Below are 19,717 nucleotides of genomic sequence, written 5' to 3'. Positions count from 1 at the left end.
GATCAAGCTAAATTCACTAGAAATACCAAATTAGGTTAAACATCTTTTAGTTGAAATGTTCGCTAGACAAGATGACTTGTCAGTTAGATTCGTCCAATAGTAAGTTTCCTATGTATCATCATTATCTATCATTCATCCTTTTTTCTCACACTAACTCGCCCCCCGCAGCCTTAGTAACATCGATTCAACCCAGCGAGACTTGAGTCCCTCGGATGCCCACCTTTTCATGTCCGCGTAGTAAGTAGGGGGGGGGTTTCATGTCCCTCCGCAGTAAACACTTCAACTAACACTGCAACCGATCCTAAGTCTTATCTTCACACCCCTTGTTCCGTCATCGTGCCTTGTACATAGGTCTTCTGACATCAGGTTCGGATCCAAGGACGTCCGTTCACCTGGATTCTAGACGCTTTGATAACAGCTGTCTCTTCGCCAGTGAACCGAATTTCAACCGGCATTCATACCAAAAAGACGGTCAGACTCTCGTACCTGATCGAATTTGAGTGCTACTCTGCGAAGCGACGTCACTCCTTGCAAAGATCGCTGAACAACCCAAAATTATGGTATGGCCCAAAATAACAAGCTAGCTTGTTATCTTTGGAACATTCATATTCATGTGCGTATTTCTGTCCATTAATTTGGACCCTCTGAAGCTTGTCGATGTAGCATAGCACTGACACTAGCAACAACGAACTGATGCTGCTGCAAAACCCTGGCGCGTTCAAACGGCGCCCAGCTGTGTGTTCCATGCCGCAGTGTGTGATAATCACGCAATTCCTACCAGGCCGCCGTGCAATATACTTCCACGCCTACTAAGTACCACATCCTATGCGCTTGTTTGTCTGCCTCACGTCTCCATCATTCCCGGTCTTCCCGCGAGCCTCCTTCTCGCCGTCCGCAGCTTCATCTATGACCCTTCTGACTCCAATTGCTTCCGTATGTTCTAATATGGCTATTTTATTCCCTCACAAATCTTCGAAAAGCACCGTGTCGACGAATGTGACACGACCTTTCCCCCCACTCAGATATTTCAGGATCCATGTCCTCGATCACTCTCCTCAACCCCAGAGCACCTAGTATTTCCATACGGTTAGCGATAATTATTTTTGTCACGATAACTCAGCGAGCAATAGTTTGTTTGCTATAGCCGTTGATTAGGGCACATTGGATAACCCTTCAAAAGCGTCGTCGGACTGCGACAGTCTGTGGTCGCAAATCGAACACGCATACCCTTGAATTTCTCCTCATACGAGTCCCTATTTCCTATGTCCGACATGAATTATTCAGCAATCCTCAGCGGCTTCGTTCATTTACTCCGTCTTCGTTCCGACTTCCCGGCGGCATGCCATAAGGTCAATCAAAGGTGACAAAGTTCACTGCTTACCCACTCCACAACCCTAATGATACTTTCCGATTTCCTTTCTTCGACATCCTCTGTGTCGTTTCTGCGATCTCCTACTGAACATGTGTCTCATGCCAGTAACTGTCCTGTTCGCTCACACACACAAAAAAACCCGAGCTGTCTTACTCCCTCGGACTTCCGTGCAGGCGCCTGCCCGCCATACGAACGGCAGACAACGTAATCCTCTTATCTCTTACCACGGAGATATCTCGGTGATCTCCTGTCTCCCTTGAGGCTTCCTGCCTCTTGTCGTACTGTCTTTTGTCGTGTTGTCTTCTGTCGTATCTCTCTCCGGAAGGCATGCCGTGACGAACCTATGGAATCCCGGTATATGTCAGTTGCCCATCCACTCTCAAGATCGAGGCTATCCAACCGATACGATCTGGTCACATGGTACGCGCAATGTTTCACGACATTACATCCGGCGATTGCCTACTCGGACGATCATCCTATGCGGAGATCCTTAAACGTGTGCTCGAAGCTCCTGACTCCACCCTGATCTCCCACCAATCCCTTAACTCATGAAATATCTTCTTTTGTCATACGGGCTACTAGGAACTCTACGATCACACGCGAAGTCTGGCCGATCAATCACCATGTCGCAGAGTCGCTCCTATCTTGACAATGTTTCAGGTATCGCCATGGTGGACGCCACGTCAAGGACCTACGCCACGATCAAGCACACGGGAACGTTCTGATTGATACTATCGGGTTTGGGAAACTGGGAACCATTCGTTGCCCTACCATGTTCCGGACACCTCCAACATGGAGACTCCTTGGCAAAGGGCTACCCCCACTTTTGCGGCCCGTTCCCGTGAAGGAAGACGTGGAAAATCAATCCACGATGGGGGCACGTCTTTGCGATCTATGGTCTAGCCTCACCCCATGGACGCTTCTTCTGTCATGAATAGGCAACCTCGTAGTTCGCACAGGTTGCATGCAACGATGATGACCTTCGAAAGCTTGACACAATAGAGTTTGAGAATGAAGGTGTTCCTGTGGTTGCATCATGACACTTGGCTGAAACGAGATTCATTGGCTGATAGAAGGCCGCATGAGAAGAGTCTGACCGCTTCGATTCACGTGCCTCGTTAGTGCGGGCTTGTGCGGCCACCGATTAGTGGTGCTTTGCCTTTGCATTGGTCAGCGTTTCAGGGAAATGGGAGCCAACGCGCCGGCACTGTGGTCATCATGTTGCTCTTGTGCGATGAGAACCCGCGGCGGAGGCTAATTGCTGGGAGATGACTGATTGGTAACCGCCGGGTGGTATTTTACACACTGGCACCCGCGAAGCTCATCCGGACTCAGTAGGTGGGATAAATTGTGTGAACGTCTATGCCGAGTAAGGCCGTATGACTGGACTAAAGGTGTGATTAGGTTAGGATGAACAAATAGATGTCAGTATTATACACCTAGAAGACATGATACACAAGGGTTCAAACAATATGCCATTCTTAGTAGGGTGATCATTATGTCTGATATGTATGAAGCAAGAATAGATGCCGCGGAACCATTCCGCAATTCATGAAACGTTCCTGAGCAGTGAGATCTCATACAAAACGATTGTCCTCTCTCTGATCATGAACGTGATCAGCTTATAACATTTTCCATTCAGCACTATTGGCTTACCATATGTGCAGCCGTCGGGGGGCCTGGAGGCTATGGGTAACGACATGAGCATGAAGCGTTGTTTCATGAAAATGTTTCACTACTTACCGAGGAGTAATTTGTTTCCTGCGGCATTTCGACTCCTTCTCCTCCTTTCACATATGGAGGGGGAGGCTGTGATCCAGGATACTCGTTAAGTTCATATGGATTCATGCTTGCAGTATTGGACGGGTGACCAGGTGGGGGACCAGGCGGAGGTGCATACGTCTGCGCGCCTTGCCATATTGGAGGTGAGTAAGGTAGGCCTGGCTGAGCATTCGTCCCGGGTACAGTGGCAGATGTCGAACGTCGCTGACTACGATTTACAGATATACAGCACGCTGAGAGTAATAATAGCAAAAACAAGATGCCTACAGATTAAATTTATCGGATCCTATCGCTCGGTTAATGCTCCTAACAATGGTCAAGAATATCTCACCGATCACAAGTCCAGCGATGCGTGCACCGCTCCAATATGAGGTATACGGATCGAGAGCTTGCGCATACGCAGAGGATGATAGGCAGAGAAAAAAGGCAATTATTTGGGTTGGATTATGGTTCATGATGGTGTTCATGAAGTGTGTTTGAGTGTCAGAGCAGTTTCAGAGTGCGCAGTTGAACGTTGGCCACCGTCCAAGTTGAAATTACGTCATAGGGATGATGACGCCACCAAGCCAGGAAAGGAGATATGCGGGAAATGAAGGGAGCGCATCGACACTAGCTGCTGCGCACCAGCACCACGGACGAAGTAGAAAAATTCAGTTCCATGCCTTCTGGGACTGCAACAGGTTGTTTCTTTTGAGCCACGAGCTTCATGGCATGAGACTCGAGTAAAATCTGAGGCTCCCAAAGCCCTCGGAATTACCCCTTTTCCGTCAACCTCAGTGCCCCTCTTCACCCGAAAACACATGTTTAAATGCTATACTGAGTGTGTTGTGAGTACTTGCGCCCACCGTGCACAGAAACATACACACACACTTATTTGGTTCCAATTATGACGGTTGGCCAAGAAAAAACAGTGCCAGTACATCTCGAATTTAATGCACAAATAGAGGCCACCAGAGAAATCAGCATGTTTCGTGATCGATACGAGATAAACGACCAACAGAAAGTTCAATTGGTTTCGAGGGCATACAGCTCGATACGATGAGATAGGCTGTTTAGTCATGAACGCATTAGTTGCTCTCACTGCGATGCGCACACGTCACCGAAGTGGTGCTTCAAGAAACTCGAAACCAGAGAGTCAGGCCATCATTCAAGGCCTCTGGCTGTGCACTTCAAGTCTTCGAAAGGATCGCCTGCGGCAAAGTCGATGGTGATGTATCGAAAGTCTCACTCGACGTTAACGCCTCACTGGAGTAACCAGTCCAGCCCATAAGGCTTCACCATAAGCTCGGTGCTTGAAAGAGAGTATTAGAATACATAAACGATTCCGACGCATGTACACGCGCTCACCTAGTTATTCGAGTTCAATCAAAGCCTGAACTCGAGCATGTCGCAAAGCACATACTGTTTACCCGCTGGAGACTGGCTTTCGATACAACGGACGGACCGCCACGGGCACATCGCGAGGTCTTCTTTTACTCTCACGATGCTCCTCCAAGTCAAACACTGACCAAAACAGTCCATCCTCAAATTTCCAGCACACCTATCACAACGCTATTACCCTTCGCTCAGCTCCGATGGCATTTGCTACTACGATAAGCCCTCGATTAACCGAACACCTCCCTTTGAAGACTCTGTCCACGAAGCCTTCTACTCTCTACCAGCACGAGTCTGCCACATAGTGAAGAAGAATGAGCCGCCTCCCCTCTATCTTCTCCCCAAAAGGGGGAGAACAGGTCTTGGGTACGTTCAGTGTGCGAACACATCGATGGCTGGTGAGAGCGTGACGAAGAAAGGGATGGTTCTGATCGAACGTGCACACGAGCATGAGGAACAAGCGGCACGTGCTCAGGTTGCCAGTGGGATCCGGAGTTTCGGGACAAAGTTCAGGTCGAAATGATCATGTAATGAAAATCCGGCTTCAACTCATCGTATTGCCGACTACCATGGGAAGAATATCGGAAAAGGGGAAAGAATGGTTCAGTAAACAAAAGGAGACACAGTGCGCACTGCGAAGGAGCCACTTTTGGAAAGGAGCTGCTTCTAGTACTTCATTGACATGACACATGCATGCATGATGCGGCCGCTAATGCAGATGGGGCCCCAATTGACCTCTGACTCCTGAGCGATCCGAGCAGTGAGAACATGATCAGATTTTGTACCTGCTTCATCATCATCTTAGGTCAAATTCTTCAGATTTCCACGCGCTCGACTCTTGCAGCAGCTGCAGCCAATCTCTTCCACAATCGTGCTTTGTACCACAACAGCCGCGTAGTGTTGGGTTCAAATTCACAACAATCACCATACATGTCTAAGCCCGACTTCATATCTTGGACGCAATCTCACCTCGGTGCCCTCTATGAAGCGCGAGAGGACGAGGTATTTGCCAACGCCTTCGACACTGCATTCTCCCCTTCCTGCGAGGTTCGCGTGAACCATGCACCTTCGACACTTGATGCTTTGAGGGACAGCGTCTCATCGCGCAAAGCCGCTACTAGAGGAGTTGCACTCTCTTGGGAGAACGTGATCTCCACAGGTAATAGTCCGGACGAAGTGAGTTTCCATGCCCAACCTTATGGTATCACTATTCTGATTTTCACTTATTGATAGCCCTCAGTGGTTGCCGGAACTTTGATCATCACTCGTAGCATGATGTTCCGCGTTCGCGCTGCTCCTGCTCACCGTCTCACTCACATCAACTTCAGTGCAAAGTATGATATAAATTCATTGTAATGCTGCTGTTCCTCATATTTTAACTCTAGGGTAGAACGCCTAGAAGACTCTAACGTTCAGGCGGATGAAAATGATGACCCTCGTCGCATCACCAGCCTCCATCTTACCTCGGTGGACAAAGTGCCGCCGATTCACTTCGCGACACCTCGTCCAGTTGGCCAAGAAGAGCGGGAGTAAACCTACCGATAACATGAGTAGGAGTTCTTTGACATTTGTATCAGTAATGACTGCATGCACTACATTGTGGATGTTCATTCACAGACTTTGGAAACCTGTGATAGATCGGATTAATGCATAAGTGGCACAGTCGAGTGACTTTCGCACAGTCCCAGGCCAGCCGCGTGAGGGGTACAACGTTGTGCTGGGTTTGAACTTTGCACTGGTTCTGATAATTAAAGTCCACACCTCCTCAACGCCTCACAGTACGTCAAGCAGTGGCGGGAAGGAGCGGTAAGTAGTGCAGTTTTCTTGTGAGCTAGGTATGCTTGTTGTCCATCCTGCAAGTTGCTGTGATGTCTGCCTTGATCCCTATTCCATCTCCTCAGGACCTGCTCATTCTCCACATGCAATCGCCTGTGGTCATATATTCTGTCTCGCGTGCGTTCCTGCTCCCTGTCAGGTTCCGCCCAGTACTCATGTCTCTCCCCTCATATGTGAATCTTCAATCCCAGATGCCTTCGTTCCTTGTCCCTAAGTGCATGTCCCCTCTGCCGCGAACCTTTCCGGTCAGATAGTGTCAAGAAACTCTACATCGCAAATCCATCCAAACGAGACGTTGCTGAACAGGATACTATCGACGATCAGCATGCTAATCTCCTTCACCGCATGTCTCTAGTCTCGGGCGAAGACACACCCAATGCAGAAGTTGTCAAAGTAGTCGCCGAGGTGCAGGAATGGCTGAAATCTCATTCGGATATTCCCAATTCTGTGAGTCTTTTGCATCGTGCGCGCACCGTCAACGCGACGTATACTGGTGCTTGCTACTAATACATCAATTTCTCACATGTGGTACTTTCAGCATAAACTACTTCGAGCTGCCGTGGCTTCTCTCCAGCGAATCAAAGTTCTTCAAGATCAGAGCGAGCGCGAAAAAGCAGAATGTCGTCGCCTTCGTGACAAGCTTCGCACTTGCAAACTTTATGCAGACCTCGACTCGAAAACATCTCGCGTAGTTGAAGAAGGTCTGCTTTCTAGGATTCAGAAATTAGAGAATGAACATGCTCTGTGAGTCTCCGCTTACAAGCGAACGAACATATTCTAAAATTAGTTCTCCACAGAAAGGTGGTCATTTGCTTCGGCGGCATTTATATTTGACTTACGTTGCGTCCTCGTAGCTGTCGCAATTGCAATCCCAGCTGGAAATCCTTGTAAATACCCAACCTCGACACCCTAGTACCAACAATCCCACCATCCCTCAGCCAGTCCAGTTACACCGCACAGTGGATTTGGATACTCACATACGAAGGGGACACAATAGTGAGTCTCCGTCCTCTGTACCGTCGTGCTTTACTCAGTCGGCTGTATTCTGTATTTCAGTTGTCTTCTTGCTGATTACTTTCTTCGGTATCATCGAGGTATATGCACGTTTTATTTTAATGGCGAAATAATGACCCCTTGTGACAGTTTGCTATCTCAGCCTGGCTCACGTCACAATTTGACGTGCACGATAACTACTTCAGTCTAGCTGGACGAGACTGCACTCATTTTCTATTGTTCACTTCAACATGGACGATCATATTCTCTAGTTACCGCATGTTTTTCTTCTTTCCTCCTCCAGACAGTGTCTTGGGTAGTATGGCTTCTCATATCTTCTTGTACGTAGACCTCATTTGGAGCGAGTTAAACTTGCTGACTCGAACCAACTCGTTATATATATAGCCTGTGTCTAACATGGGTCTTCTGGACCGCGGGCGCTGCAAGTATAACTGCAGCTCTCGGTGGTCAACTGAATCGCAAGTTGGTACATTCTCTCTATTACTCATCGTTCTCCTTGTATCTTTTTAGTGCCCAAAGCCTTTCCGTGTATTGCGGTCAACTGATCGCGCTAGATGTCTTTGCCTGGGTTATTTTGTATGTATCGTTGATACATGTCTATTAATAATGCTTCCTTGTTCATATTCTTGTTAGGGTTCTTGTAACTTTCGCAATCTTTGTCGTACACACCCGCGACATTCTCGCATCAGGTCGAGGTGACGGAGTACACGGGCCACAGATTGCTTGAACGGGCAGGTTGTCCCCCACTGCTGTGGTTAGATCACCACGAGCGCGAAACCTCATCATTAGTTTCATCCCTGTTCTATGTACTGCATACTCTATTGACGATCCCCTTGCTGACAATTGTATTACCTGTAGTTCTTCATCTACGCCATGCATTGCCGTTTATATGGCTATGATCTTTCGATTACTGAAATTCATAGCTGATATCCAGTGCCCCTATTCCTCCTTCGTGGGCGCCCCACCTAATTACCAATCTATTTCTCCCGGTTCTCTCGATCCAGGTCACCCGTACCTAATTTGCTTGTTCAGGCCTATTTTCTAATCTTCGCAAGACTCCTCGTCATTGAAATTAGAAGTATGTCACAATCTGCATGTTTTTGCATCAAGAATTTTAGCCAAGTACGTATCAAGATCGCGGCCTACTTCAAAACGTATCTTACACAACTTCACGCCTAGCACTGCTCTCTCATGTACACCCATCCACCTAGTAGTAGGACTAACACGAATATTGTGAATACACAAATCCCAGCCCAGTGAATCAACACAAGCTTACCTCCAATCGAGCCTTCGCATCAGCGAGGCTGCGAGCTGACGACCAGATTTCTACATTTTCCTTCCTATCATCAGACATGGCATAAATATTCTCCATAATCAACTGGTCGGCTGTCCGGCCTCTGACGCGCATTAGGGCATGGAGGTATTTCACCACCAACGAGGGATCTCGTGAAGAAACCAACTCCTTGAGGGTTTCCCTGTATTCGTTTATGAGATCCTGAATCGCAAGGCTTTCGAGAGCAGAGCCGATGATGCAGGTTGACATAACCCTGGCGTCAAGCAGTGGGACTACAATACCCCTTGAGTAAATCAATGTCAGTCAAACTGATCATCTGCCTCTGTAAGAGACTTACGCCGTTATGCGGGTCAGACCACGGTAAAAATCAAGCGCATTCTAGGTAAGATTGAATGATCACATCTATTTTGGACCTTAATATGTTCTTACATGAAAGCGACTCAAGCTTGGTTCGCAAGCGACGAAGTGCTAAAAGATGCATGTCGACAAATAGAATGTGTTGGAGTGAGAAATACGCACTAAAGTGATCTTCTTCTGGAGCATCTCTCTCGCCAGATCAAGAGGGTCCGGAACTGCATTCGTTCAGAACTCAGGGAGCTCATCACAACGGACGGCAACGAGTTCTCACCACCTGGTACACCGTAGGGCCAGTAATCGCCCTGAGATCCAATACCGTGGGGCGGAGCATCCGATATTAACACAGCGACCCTGTTGCAATCATTCCTCCACCTCATCGTTAAAGCTCGAGCTAGAGCTGCCGTTACAGCTTCTGGTCCATCTCCACCACCATCAGCACCAGGAAGACTCCTCAAGTTTGCGTGGATTCGGGTGATATCCGACACAAAGTCCCATTCCCGGGTGACGAAAGAATCTTCCTGGGGTGGATGATCGCGGAACCCAATAAATGCGACGCGAAGATCGCCTGGCTGAGCTGAATTCACATGATCTGATCCCAGTATCTCCGCGCAGATATAATTAATAGATGATTTGACTGAGTCTATGTATGGTTGTTGACTGCCAGTGAGATCCAGGATGAACAGCAAGTCGCTGTACAAAAGTTATAAACAGTCTCGATCTATGGGAAAACAGACGAAGCATCACTCACAGCTTCAAGCCATGTGTACGCGAAGTATGTGCATTCTGCTTTGTTGCAGGATCCATCAGGTACGTGTATACCACGCGCTTGACCTATGTACGACATCGAACGACACTCAATGACACCGTATTCTTTTCAGCATACCAAAGAGGACTTACCAGGTCCTCAGATACGGGTGCTTTCCTTGTCTCTATATATGGGTGAGACGATCTCCGGGCCATGGGCATTATCACCCTGTCACGTGTGTCTGAAACTAGGAGAGCTTGTACAGCCTCTGCTTCTGCTTGAGATACAGTTCGGAGATTTGCAGAATCATCATGAACAACGGCAGTGGACGGGCTCTCTTCGACGTAAAGCATTGCTAGGAGATTTCCGACTTGTTCAGCCTCGGGTTGGGTGGCCTCGGTGGCAACGTCGCTGATCTGGGGGCGGTGGATGATGTCGTCCAAGACATCGAGAAGGATTGATAATACTTACAGAGGCGGATTCAAGCTCCCTGTCATCACTGAGGCACTCCCCTTCATGTTCGACAATCCCCGGATCTAACGCTGGAGCTATAGTCAGAAGCTCCTCTCTAGGTTCTGCTCTGGAAATTAGTTCCCCCGATGGATGGTACCCATGAGACATTGTGACATCTGCCACCGAGGGAGCGCTTTCGATCGCTAGTTCAAACGTCGGAACTGCCATCTCATGTCCTTGTATAAACTCCATCGCGGTAGACCGCTCTTGCGGGGGACAGCATAGGTCAGAGATCTCCGTCTCAACGTGATGTGCATCCTCGTGAACATTAATTGCTTGCACATCTTGCCGACTCGGGACTGGGTACCCCTCCAGAATGTTTACCCCAGCGGGATTGTGCTGGCAGTGTGCCGTAAGAATCGGGGATGGACCTGATGCCTTCGGCAACCTCCAGGTCTAATGCTGGAGCTATGACGAGAGGTTCTTCTCTAGGTATCACTCCGCCGATCAGCTCCTGTGATGAACGGTGTGCATGAGGAATTGCGACATTATTATGTTCTACTTCCAAGGGAGCACTTTCGATCGCTCGTCCTAGAGTTGGAACCGTGTTCCCATGTCCCTGCACAAACCCCACTGCGGTAGGCCGTTCTCGCACAGGAGTACGCAGTTCAGATATCGCCATTCCAGTGTGATCTGCTCCCGCGTGAACGCCAATCGCTTGAGCATTTTGACCTGTGATTGGGCGCCCATCCAAAACGTGTACCCCAGCGGTCTGTCCTTGTGGCGCTTTGTGCGAACCAGGGACAGAGGCACTACAAAGACCATCTGCTGGAGTATCGTCGATTGCTGATTCAGGAGCCGATGTTGCGACCGGACGCGCGTCTGCAATTCCCGCCCACGTGAGCTTCCCGCCAGAATCAACAGCCAATGCTGGTGAAGAAAACGAATCGTGTGGACTCGGAGGAGACAGATACACGTCTTTCGCTGACTTATCGTCGAAGTGTGGGCTGTTCGACAGAGTAATTTCAGGGGAGGCTTTTGCCCTTCTGCGCCTGCGATGTGTGACGAACAGGACATAACCACAGACCAGCAGTAGCAGAAGGGCACCCCCAACGACTCCGCCAACAATCGCACCCACTGGAGTTTTATGAGAGCTTGATGATGAAGTGCAAGAACTAGCGGCTCCAGTCAAATCGGAGTGTGCTTATCGAAGTCAGTATGTGTTCGCGGGTTCACCAAAGTGAACATACATATGGCGGCAATATCAGATGCAGCCACTGCGCTAAATGTCCCATTCGGCCAGCTTCGAGCTGCGGGAGAGTTCCCATGAAAGGGTGGCTTAGTGATCAGTGGTTTCCGGACGTACGATTGTAGCCCGCGTAACAAGGTATCGAGGTATTGGAAGGTAGCGTTACTCCCGCATACGAAGGGAAGTATCTTTGACAGATCCGTCAGATCAGTTTATCAGGGGACATACTGGTAGAAACTCACGTTGATGTCGACGTTAGGTTTGTAGAGCAATTGGCTGTCCACTCGTCCCAACTGTACTATGTTGGCTCATATATATATATCTGATGACCTTGGAAAACTTACCTCACTAGTGAAGGTGACGAAGAAGCACAGAACATACAGGCGCTAAACAAGTTGTAACTCGCCCAGGAGCTGTTTATCAGACATCGTTATTTACTAAGTCGCGTATGGGCAGTGAGAGCCTACCATGTACATGCAGTCACATTTGAGCCGCCCGGAATAAACGCTTGCTCAGAAGGGGGAGGGGAGATAGTAGCGTCTAGAGTAATTTGAGCGCCGATAAATGAAACCATTGAAAAGGGCTTACATGTAGATGAGCACCCCTTGTCCACTTCCTGGACCACATCGCACGGGGTTTGATTTTTCATGTTCATGGTCCATGATGGACACGAGATACAAGCGAACATTCGATCTAAGACAGAAGGTAGGTAAGATAAGCTGTATTGTGGTACAGAGAGCGAGAGAGGCTTGCGCAAGGATAGAAAGAAGGAGTGCTATATGAGGGATTTCGCATGTGAAAATAACGACCAAACGTGCCATTTATCCAGATCTTGTTTGTTGCATTGAAGCCTCATGAACCAAGTTCGTTATGCAATGCCCTTGGAATCGGACCGAAGCATGATTCTGTGTGCGCAAATCAACGCTTCTAGAATTTGACCGAAGATGTCGATGATCTTTGGGGTCAATGCAGGCTATAACCGCGAGAATAGATAGCACGGTAGGCAGTCTTGGTATAAAGTCCCTCGAAGAAGCCTACGACCTAGTAATCAATCCAAATTCCGTGAAAAAGCGTAACTGTTTAATCGATTAGTGATCGCGGAGATAGACACGAAGCTCTAGATAAAAAAAGAAGAGGCCTCGAGGAAGATAAGAGGGAACGCGCGACTATTGCCATGTGTCTATGATTTGTATAGGGGAGACTAAGAGGGAAATAAAAGATGCGGCTGTCAGTACCTCGCAGGAACGTGGTAGCTAGATATTATGTGGCCGACGGGGTACGAGCAGAAGACGCCGCACGTCTGTCAGTTACTAAGGCACGACTTTAACTGGTAATGTTCCAAGTCCTGCAGCGAGTCGTAACTGGTGTGAAGGTGGAGCTTCACACTGGTACAGTACCAGCTATAATAGTATTGGGTTGAACTTACTTCAATAGACTCGTCCAAATGACGAGGCGCACTTTAGTGGTTGTTACTAGACTTGTTAACAACTACGCAAACCATGTGTCATTTTGCTCGCGGTACTTCATCGACATCTTCAAGTTACTGGGCATAGCCTGAGTTTGACAGGAGCGCAAGAGAGTATGAAGGGCTTCCCACTGGTTACGAAATCAGACGGGCGTTATGGGGAAAAGTGAGAGAACGGGTGGGGGACTCTTAATGGCAGACGTGCTCGTCACGGTCGTCCTCAGACTCTCCTGGACCTGGCGTCGGCGGACATCACTAGTGCGAGTCACTACCGTAGGAAAACAACAACAAAAACCCGCAGCTCGGCAAGTCTGTACTGCGATATTCAATCATCACATGGACGAAAGATCCTTCAATGGTTGGCCAGTCTAGTAAATCTATAAGTTTTCTGCGTTGAACGACTGGTCAACTTTCTGGGCTCCTTACGTCTCTACCGCCTCTTGCAACCTTAACTTTATCCTTCTCTGCTGTATAGTTCTTGGATAACGCCGTTTGCCCCATTTGCCAATCTCTAGTTCTAATCGCGTGATCCGTCTCAACCCCCGCTCGCTTAACTTCTTGCCCACTCCTTCCATCGCACAAATCTGTTTCAACACTTCCACCCACCTTCTCTCGTTATGCTCTGCGGCAACCTTTCCTCGCTCCCTGCTGGTCCCCCCGCCTCGTCAATGTTGCCTCAGTAATACTTCCAATCGAATGTTTGTTTTATCCCCAGCAGCCAAGACCCTGGCTATAACAACGTCTGCCCTGATTCTGTGACTGTGTACCATATCGTATTGTCACCTTTGTCGCCACTCATTGAAGGGATGCTCAATTCCAAAACGTCAATGTCGTTTGGGAGCCAAACACGCTAACCGACGCTGAGCCTATCCTAAACGGGACTCGTACCTGACCCTTTCGGCGTGCAGCGGCAATACTTGCAGTCTTAAAACATTGCAATATGACTCTCAGTAGCACGAGAACTCCGCACGTGGTGTCAGTCCAACTCCGGGACGGCACATGGAGACAGCGACCGACATCTCGCAACTCCAAGTGACCCACTGGGTCAATCACATCTCTTCGTCTCACCTACAGGGCGGTTTAGTAAAACGTACAATTTCATTACGGACATGCCCGTGGGTGCCCCATCACTTGGGGTACACATTCTTTCGGGAACATCCATTGGTACACTCGCCACCAAATGCTTTGTAGGAATCACGTCGAACGCAGACGATGTCGCTGGAAATGTGGTACGAATGAATAAACAAGAGGTTATGGAGTGGAGAAGAGAATATGCCGTGGGTCAAACGGGATCATCAAACAGTAAGCCCAAGATGCCTGCCATAATGTACCTACTGACAAAGAGCAGATCAGTGTATTAGTCCGGGTTCTGGATGAGTTGAAATTCAGTATTTCTTAGATTGCGAGAATATTCTCAGTTCCATCAAGTGACACCCAGTAGACTGACAATATAGTCTGAATCTAAAGTGAGGTACCTCGCCCTATTAGAAAGAAAAGTGCAAGCGAGCCGGAGTCAGGGACTTGCCGCATGAGATCGAGCGGCGTTATTCTGTGGGAGAGTCTAGAGCAGTCCTATCATTTTCCTCCCACGCGTCACAATGTTCACGCCTAGCGTGAGTGAAAATTATGCTTCAGCTGTTATCAAACTTAAGCTTAAAGCTTCATTGCAGCTTGTTTTGGGTCGTGACGGCATATAACTTACGCTCCTAGGGATTGCCTGGCAATGTACCAGTGCATCGAGACGATATAATATTGCACCAACTTCGTACCAGTGCTACTATGGGATCACTGGCACGTCTAACTGCAGCAGCTTCCAGCAGCCGTTGCAGTAGTGTACACAATTGGTGACCCACCGTATCTGCGATGCTGTCAAATGTTATATGATGCAGCCGCATCGGTGCCCTGGCAGCCCTGTGAAGGTCCGTTATATTTGCACAGCTATGATAGCAACACACGGTACATAACTTAGTCCTTTCTAGGACTCATCTAGGAAGGGTGTGTCGTATCAGATCTGAGGGGCGGAGTGATACCTTTCACTCACATTCAAGGGTCTCTAAGTCAGTCCTACTGACCGCTGTTGCAAATATTGAAGTGGTGCCAGCCTGATAATGTGCACTTACGCTGAGAGATACTATGACTGCTGGCTACCGCACACTGTACAGTACATTCGGGCATCTCGGTCAACTGCTGTCAAATGCCACAAACACTGGGCCAGGGTCATATTCCCAACCTATATATGTACGTCAGGTTTCTGTCTCTTTGGTTATGTTCACTTATCAGTCCAGTTAATCGCGGGGCCACCACGTCGTAATATATGATGTTATATTGCTTCTAGCGACGAAAATAAAGAATATGCTCTGCATGTATATATTGGTATTTAGGACTATAACTTTCTCGCCAGTCCACCCACCTGTCTGTGTATCTCCTAACCTCCCCTCACCTCTTAGTGACCAAATTTCGGTTCATGTCGTCCTACACTCCAGACACAAATCTGTGGATCGAACGATCTCGTCTCGCTGGAATGTTGTTAGGGTGTGTATCCTACGGTGTGTTTTCTGTCGACTGGCACAATTCGAAATTAGACTCATATATCATAATAGGCGTATTCTTTCTCCTTACAGTACAATCCTGCATTGCTCTCATGAGGCGGCCTCGACATGAGGGAAAGATTCGAGGTCATCGTCTTGCACTTCTTCTATACGTTGTTGTCACGTTCGCATTGATAACGATAAGCGTTGCTGCGAACGCGAAATATACGGAGATGATTTGGATAGACCTTCGTGATGCGCCTGGTGGTCCGCTCGCGCTAATCGAGAACGAAATGGCTTATCGTATCAACGTTCTGGCACTTTCATCGTAAGCACGTCTCCACCCAGGCCTCTAGCACTAACGCCTCGTCTAGTGGCCACATCGGAGAGTGGTTAATGCAAGCTCTGCTTGTGAGCCGAATAGTTTGCCATATGGGCTGATGCGAGTCTGATGCCTTATACACATAGCTTCACCGGTGTTTTGCGTTATGGAATTGGGCAAAACGTGTGACAATCCCGATGATCACACTCTTTCTTGCCATGATCGGTGAATTCCTTTATTTACCAGCTACAATAGTCACTAACATCTTGAGCAGGACTGTCTATTCGTATCCAGATGGAGGCGAGTGCCGGAACAGCATTCTATGATATCGACGTCGAACCCGCCTACCTCTGCATCCAAGTGGGACTCAATGTGATTTATACCATTCTTGTGGTGTATATCTTACTCGACATGCGAAACAAGATGAGGCGGATCGCGGCACAATATGATTCCAGTCTCTATGATACCGTCGTTGTCATGATCGTCGAGTCCGCCATGGGATACTCCATCTTCGCAATTATCTTCATAGTTGCATTTGCTCTGCATTTAAACGGCATCACTACTCTATGCTTCCTGTCTATTACCCAAGTACAGGTAAGCAGATAAACCCCGTGTTACCTGTGTCCCTGATCCTAGTTTTGTATTTTTGAACCAGGGCATCTCGCAACTGTTTATCATTCTTCGTGTTGCAACGGGGCGGGCATATACAGAAAATTGGTTGAGCCGAACTGCTGCACCACCTACAACTATAGCATTCTCACGCACGGTAGACACAACAGAGGAACAAACCGATGAACAAGAAACTACGCCAGAGCAGAACATTGTTCAGACGTATTCTGCTTCTGCGAAGGCGGCAGAAGTAGACGTGTGTATAGCATAACATCTTGTAACGTTGGTTTAACTTTATATTTGATTTATACCTGAATAGAATCTTGTTTATTTGCCCTCTAGCCTGCTGAAGGTTGTCTTTGTGTGAAACAGGACGAGTTTTGGACATATTATCAACATTGCGCGATCACGAGGAAACAGTCTTGGACCAAGGGGCAAATCTTAATTCTTGGATGGTAAGTATTATTTTCTCTACAATATAGTCCGAGTATTGTGATTTACAACATATGACCTAACAGGTGGTGAGACGTGCCATTCGCATCCGGGAACGATGACTTGCCCGGGGTTGTCTATATTTAACCATGGGTTCCTCGCTCCTCGCTGGCATATTCTTCAGCTAACCTAATCGCACTCCTGGTAACGGTCGGCTCCGTGAAGTCATTGCGAGTGTCATCTTCAAGCCCATACAATATTGAACCAACTGGCAGCTTCAGCTGCGATCATTGAAGAGGAATCGCCCTATTCCTGCCTGTATCTTATTTAATTAGTCAGTAGGTATCACAACGCGGCGACTTACCTTCTCAAAGTGCATCCTGGCGATACTATGCACTTTTCCCTCGTCCAAAGAAGTGCACAGCCACCGGTTGGTCCAATATCACTTCTCGTTCTCCATCTCTCCGTTTTGCCGAAGCGCTTGACTCAGCCTTTTCGCGCGCCACGACGCTGATCCAGAAAGGTGAAATGTTGATGTATTGGAAATTCAAATTGAGCGAAACAGAGCTCGGTAATACAGAAAGTGAATTCTTGGGGACGAGGATAGATGGTGGAAGTGATTAGGAGACCTGCTAGACGGTCAACTGTGCACGCTGCGTCGCAGGTGCCCTTTTCGATTGCATTTCGATAAAATTTTATACATCATGCCAAATTCGTCAGCGGGCAGCATGATACGCTTGTCAGTGAATTGTAAGATCTCTAATATTCTAAACAAGGCTGTATGAATTAGTGATAGATGACGCCAATACGTAAGTGGCTCGCCTTAAATTTAATTGCAGGTCAAATACCCCCAGATTGCAGTCTAGAAAATGAGAAACATTAGCGATGGTGGAGGTGATCCCAGGGGCAATGAGCAGAAGAGGCCGATTTTGACGTTGATATCCACCCTGGACCGTGAAACATTGACAAGCTAAGAGTTGACGTGGAGTTGACCTTGTGACTCGATGAAAATCGAACCATGTCACTCTGGTCTGCCGTGATTTTCGTTATCGGAGAATATGCTAGACTCATTTCGAGCAGGATCATTAGACAGTTGACGACATTGATAGTGTCGGAAGACACGTACCCTAAGTGATCATCTTCTGCCCTTGAGGGTCGATATCGCCGAGGCGAGGCACATCGTGGACTCATTGACATGTAACGCTAAGCTGTCGTGACGGCACGATGTGAATCCACTGCATTATTGTAGACACGACAAGGTCTATCTTAGGTTTGATGCTAGCGTGGGGCAGAAGATGACGTGGTTGTCACTCAATATACACACTGAGTCCAAACGACGTGACCTGTAGCCTGCTTTACTATATGATGTTGGCAATCCTCGAAACGCTCGTAATGAGGAGAAGATGGTGGATTCGTTTTGATTAGGATCCGTGGATAATATCAAAGTGAAAGGACCGTACCCCATGGTAATCACCTAAAGGCCTCTGAGGCAAGGTACAGACTCAATCTGTATCACTCCTCGAGTCCGGAATCTCGTTGTAATGGGAGAAGTGATGCTGTCCTCTAAGCGATTGCCATCTGCTGGAGGTCGAAAGAACCCTACTAGTCCGGTGATGGGACTCAAATTCATCGATAATGCACGTAAAAGCTGATACTAATAGAGAAGCGTAAGCAGGGAGGGAGCAGATGAGGACGTACTTGATTCAAACCCATAGGATGGAAGCTCACGAGCGCTAAGCGCAAGCTGACTGTGGTTTGATCGGGTTTCAGGTAACCAACTTACGTCCAGTATTGTCTGTGCTCAAGGCCACTGGCTGTCGACACGACCTTAGGGTGGTTGGGCTGGACCGAGCGAAGCTCGGGGTGGGACGCGAGCAGCTGGAGCCGCTGGGTGGGCGGAACAACTGATCGCGAATTCGGTCGTGTCAGGCTTGGAAAAGGACGTAAATTGAACTATATTCAACTAAGATTAGATACGACTTTGCTACGAAGTGTAGATGAGTGAGAACGAAAAAAACAAATTAGACGTGCGAGATGTAGAGGAGTAATATATGGAAGGGAGAGGCGGGTGAGTACAAAAGAAAGTAAATCCGGAGCGAGAATATTAGTGAACGAGTTCGAGCTCGTCGTCGAGGAGATATCAAGTGGATTGAGGAAGAACAAGATGGCATGGCCCATGGTGCCGGAAACATCCGTAGGCCGCTCCGATTTCCGGCACCGTGCTAAATTACTAATATCCTACATAGTCAAAGTCTCATGTCCGAGTCAGGTCTCCTTTTCTCGACATTCGCATTAGCAATTCGACATGCAGACACTCAATTCAAAAGTCAATCTCTTGCCGGCCTCGAATATTATTGGTGCAATGCAAACTGTCATAGTAATTGCTGAAGTTTGAAACACTTCACTCTGAACAATAATCATTCACTGCAGCTGGCGCACTCACGAGTGATTGTACGTCTGTGCTGCAAGGCTATCCGTGCTGATTGCATAGCTGACAGTGTTTTCTGACCACTAGCAGATGCCAGACCTCGAAACCCAGTATTTCAATTCTCCAGTACCAACCATTATGTCAAGGACATCAACGACCAGAGCCTCATCACCGCCATTATTACTGAACACCAGCAGCGTTTGGATGCAGTTTCACATGAGATCTCAGACCTGGAAACAGTCACGGATAATATGCAAAATATTCACCAGCAACTCATAAAAAAGAAGGACAAGATCACGCAGTCCATTAATTTTCACAAGAGACTTGTATCAACTGTCTGGAGCCTTCCAACGGCAATTTTATCTCAAAATCTTCACCACTGCCTTCTGGAATTCGAATTCGATGGCTTGTCGTATATACCAAAGCTGGAGGCCCCCCTGCTGTTGATCACAATATG

The 19,717-nt window shown here is 47.9% G+C and overlaps 8 protein-coding genes across 8 annotated transcripts; 6 read left to right on the top strand and 2 right to left on the bottom strand.

Annotated features, from left to right (window-relative positions):
• Window positions 1–2,643: 2,643 nt before the first annotated feature.
• On the bottom strand, window positions 2,644–3,789 carry DFJ58DRAFT_502862 (uncharacterized protein). The gene is made up of 4 exons (XM_041380716.1): window positions 3,486–3,789; window positions 3,116–3,417; window positions 3,029–3,058; window positions 2,644–2,973 (listed from the first exon to the last, which is right to left on the bottom strand). Exons 1-4 carry the CDS (start codon window positions 3,619–3,621, stop codon window positions 2,950–2,952), a joined length of 492 nt encoding a protein of 163 aa, XP_041241208.1. The 5' UTR covers window positions 3,622–3,789; the 3' UTR covers window positions 2,644–2,949.
• A 1,669-nt stretch (window positions 3,790–5,458) lies between these two features.
• On the top strand, window positions 5,459–6,061 carry DFJ58DRAFT_664162 (uncharacterized protein; the record flags this gene model as incomplete). The annotated part of the gene is made up of 3 exons (XM_041382414.1): window positions 5,459–5,704; window positions 5,762–5,862; window positions 5,914–6,061. 3 exons carry the CDS (start codon window positions 5,459–5,461, stop codon window positions 6,059–6,061), a joined length of 495 nt encoding a protein of 164 aa, XP_041241207.1.
• Window positions 6,062–6,259: 198 nt separating this feature from the next.
• DFJ58DRAFT_502923 (uncharacterized protein) lies at window positions 6,260–7,390 on the top strand. The gene is made up of 4 exons (XM_041380717.1): window positions 6,260–6,481; window positions 6,556–6,811; window positions 6,903–7,108; window positions 7,166–7,390. Exons 1-4 carry the CDS (start codon window positions 6,366–6,368, stop codon window positions 7,275–7,277), a joined length of 690 nt encoding a protein of 229 aa, XP_041241206.1. The 5' UTR covers window positions 6,260–6,365; the 3' UTR covers window positions 7,278–7,390.
• On the top strand, window positions 7,330–8,105 carry DFJ58DRAFT_664148 (uncharacterized protein; the record flags this gene model as incomplete). Its single annotated transcript, XM_041382413.1, has 6 exons — window positions 7,330–7,360; window positions 7,421–7,458; window positions 7,508–7,698; window positions 7,763–7,840; window positions 7,889–7,954; window positions 8,012–8,105. Coding segments are annotated over 6 exons (498 nt in total), but the record flags the coding sequence as incomplete, so codon positions are not given.
• Window positions 8,106–8,639: 534 nt separating this feature from the next.
• On the bottom strand, window positions 8,640–9,718 carry DFJ58DRAFT_664164 (uncharacterized protein; the record flags this gene model as incomplete). The annotated part of the gene is made up of 5 exons (XM_041382415.1): window positions 8,640–8,955; window positions 9,010–9,050; window positions 9,102–9,140; window positions 9,192–9,244; window positions 9,301–9,718. Coding segments are annotated over 5 exons (867 nt in total), but the record flags the coding sequence as incomplete, so codon positions are not given.
• Window positions 9,719–13,089: 3,371 nt separating this feature from the next.
• On the top strand, window positions 13,090–13,492 carry DFJ58DRAFT_800048 (uncharacterized protein). Its single transcript, XM_041390793.1, has one exon. It carries the CDS (start codon window positions 13,098–13,100, stop codon window positions 13,311–13,313), a length of 216 nt encoding a protein of 71 aa, XP_041241203.1. The 5' UTR covers window positions 13,090–13,097; the 3' UTR covers window positions 13,314–13,492.
• Window positions 13,493–15,405: 1,913 nt separating this feature from the next.
• DFJ58DRAFT_664141 (uncharacterized protein) lies at window positions 15,406–16,671 on the top strand (the record flags this gene model as incomplete). The annotated part of the gene is made up of 6 exons (XM_041382411.1): window positions 15,406–15,487; window positions 15,542–15,797; window positions 15,844–15,880; window positions 15,938–16,016; window positions 16,066–16,385; window positions 16,447–16,671. The coding sequence occupies 6 exons, from the start codon at window positions 15,406–15,408 to the stop codon at window positions 16,669–16,671; spliced, it is 999 nt and encodes a 332-aa protein (XP_041241202.1).
• Window positions 16,672–19,090: 2,419 nt separating this feature from the next.
• On the top strand, window positions 19,091–19,709 carry DFJ58DRAFT_686730 (uncharacterized protein; the record flags this gene model as incomplete). Its single annotated transcript, XM_041383314.1, has 2 exons — window positions 19,091–19,283; window positions 19,348–19,709. A coding segment is annotated over exon 2 (198 nt), but the record flags the coding sequence as incomplete, so codon positions are not given.
• Between the last annotated feature and the right edge of the window lie 8 nt (window positions 19,710–19,717).

This window comes from Suillus subalutaceus (genome assembly GCF_016647625.1).
Source record: "Suillus subalutaceus strain FC151 chromosome Unknown DFJ58scaffold_93, whole genome shotgun sequence".
Taxonomy (NCBI): domain Eukaryota; kingdom Fungi; phylum Basidiomycota; class Agaricomycetes; order Boletales; family Suillaceae; genus Suillus; species Suillus subalutaceus.
Note: the sequence above shows the minus strand (reverse complement) of the source record. Positions and strands in the feature narration are given on the sequence as shown.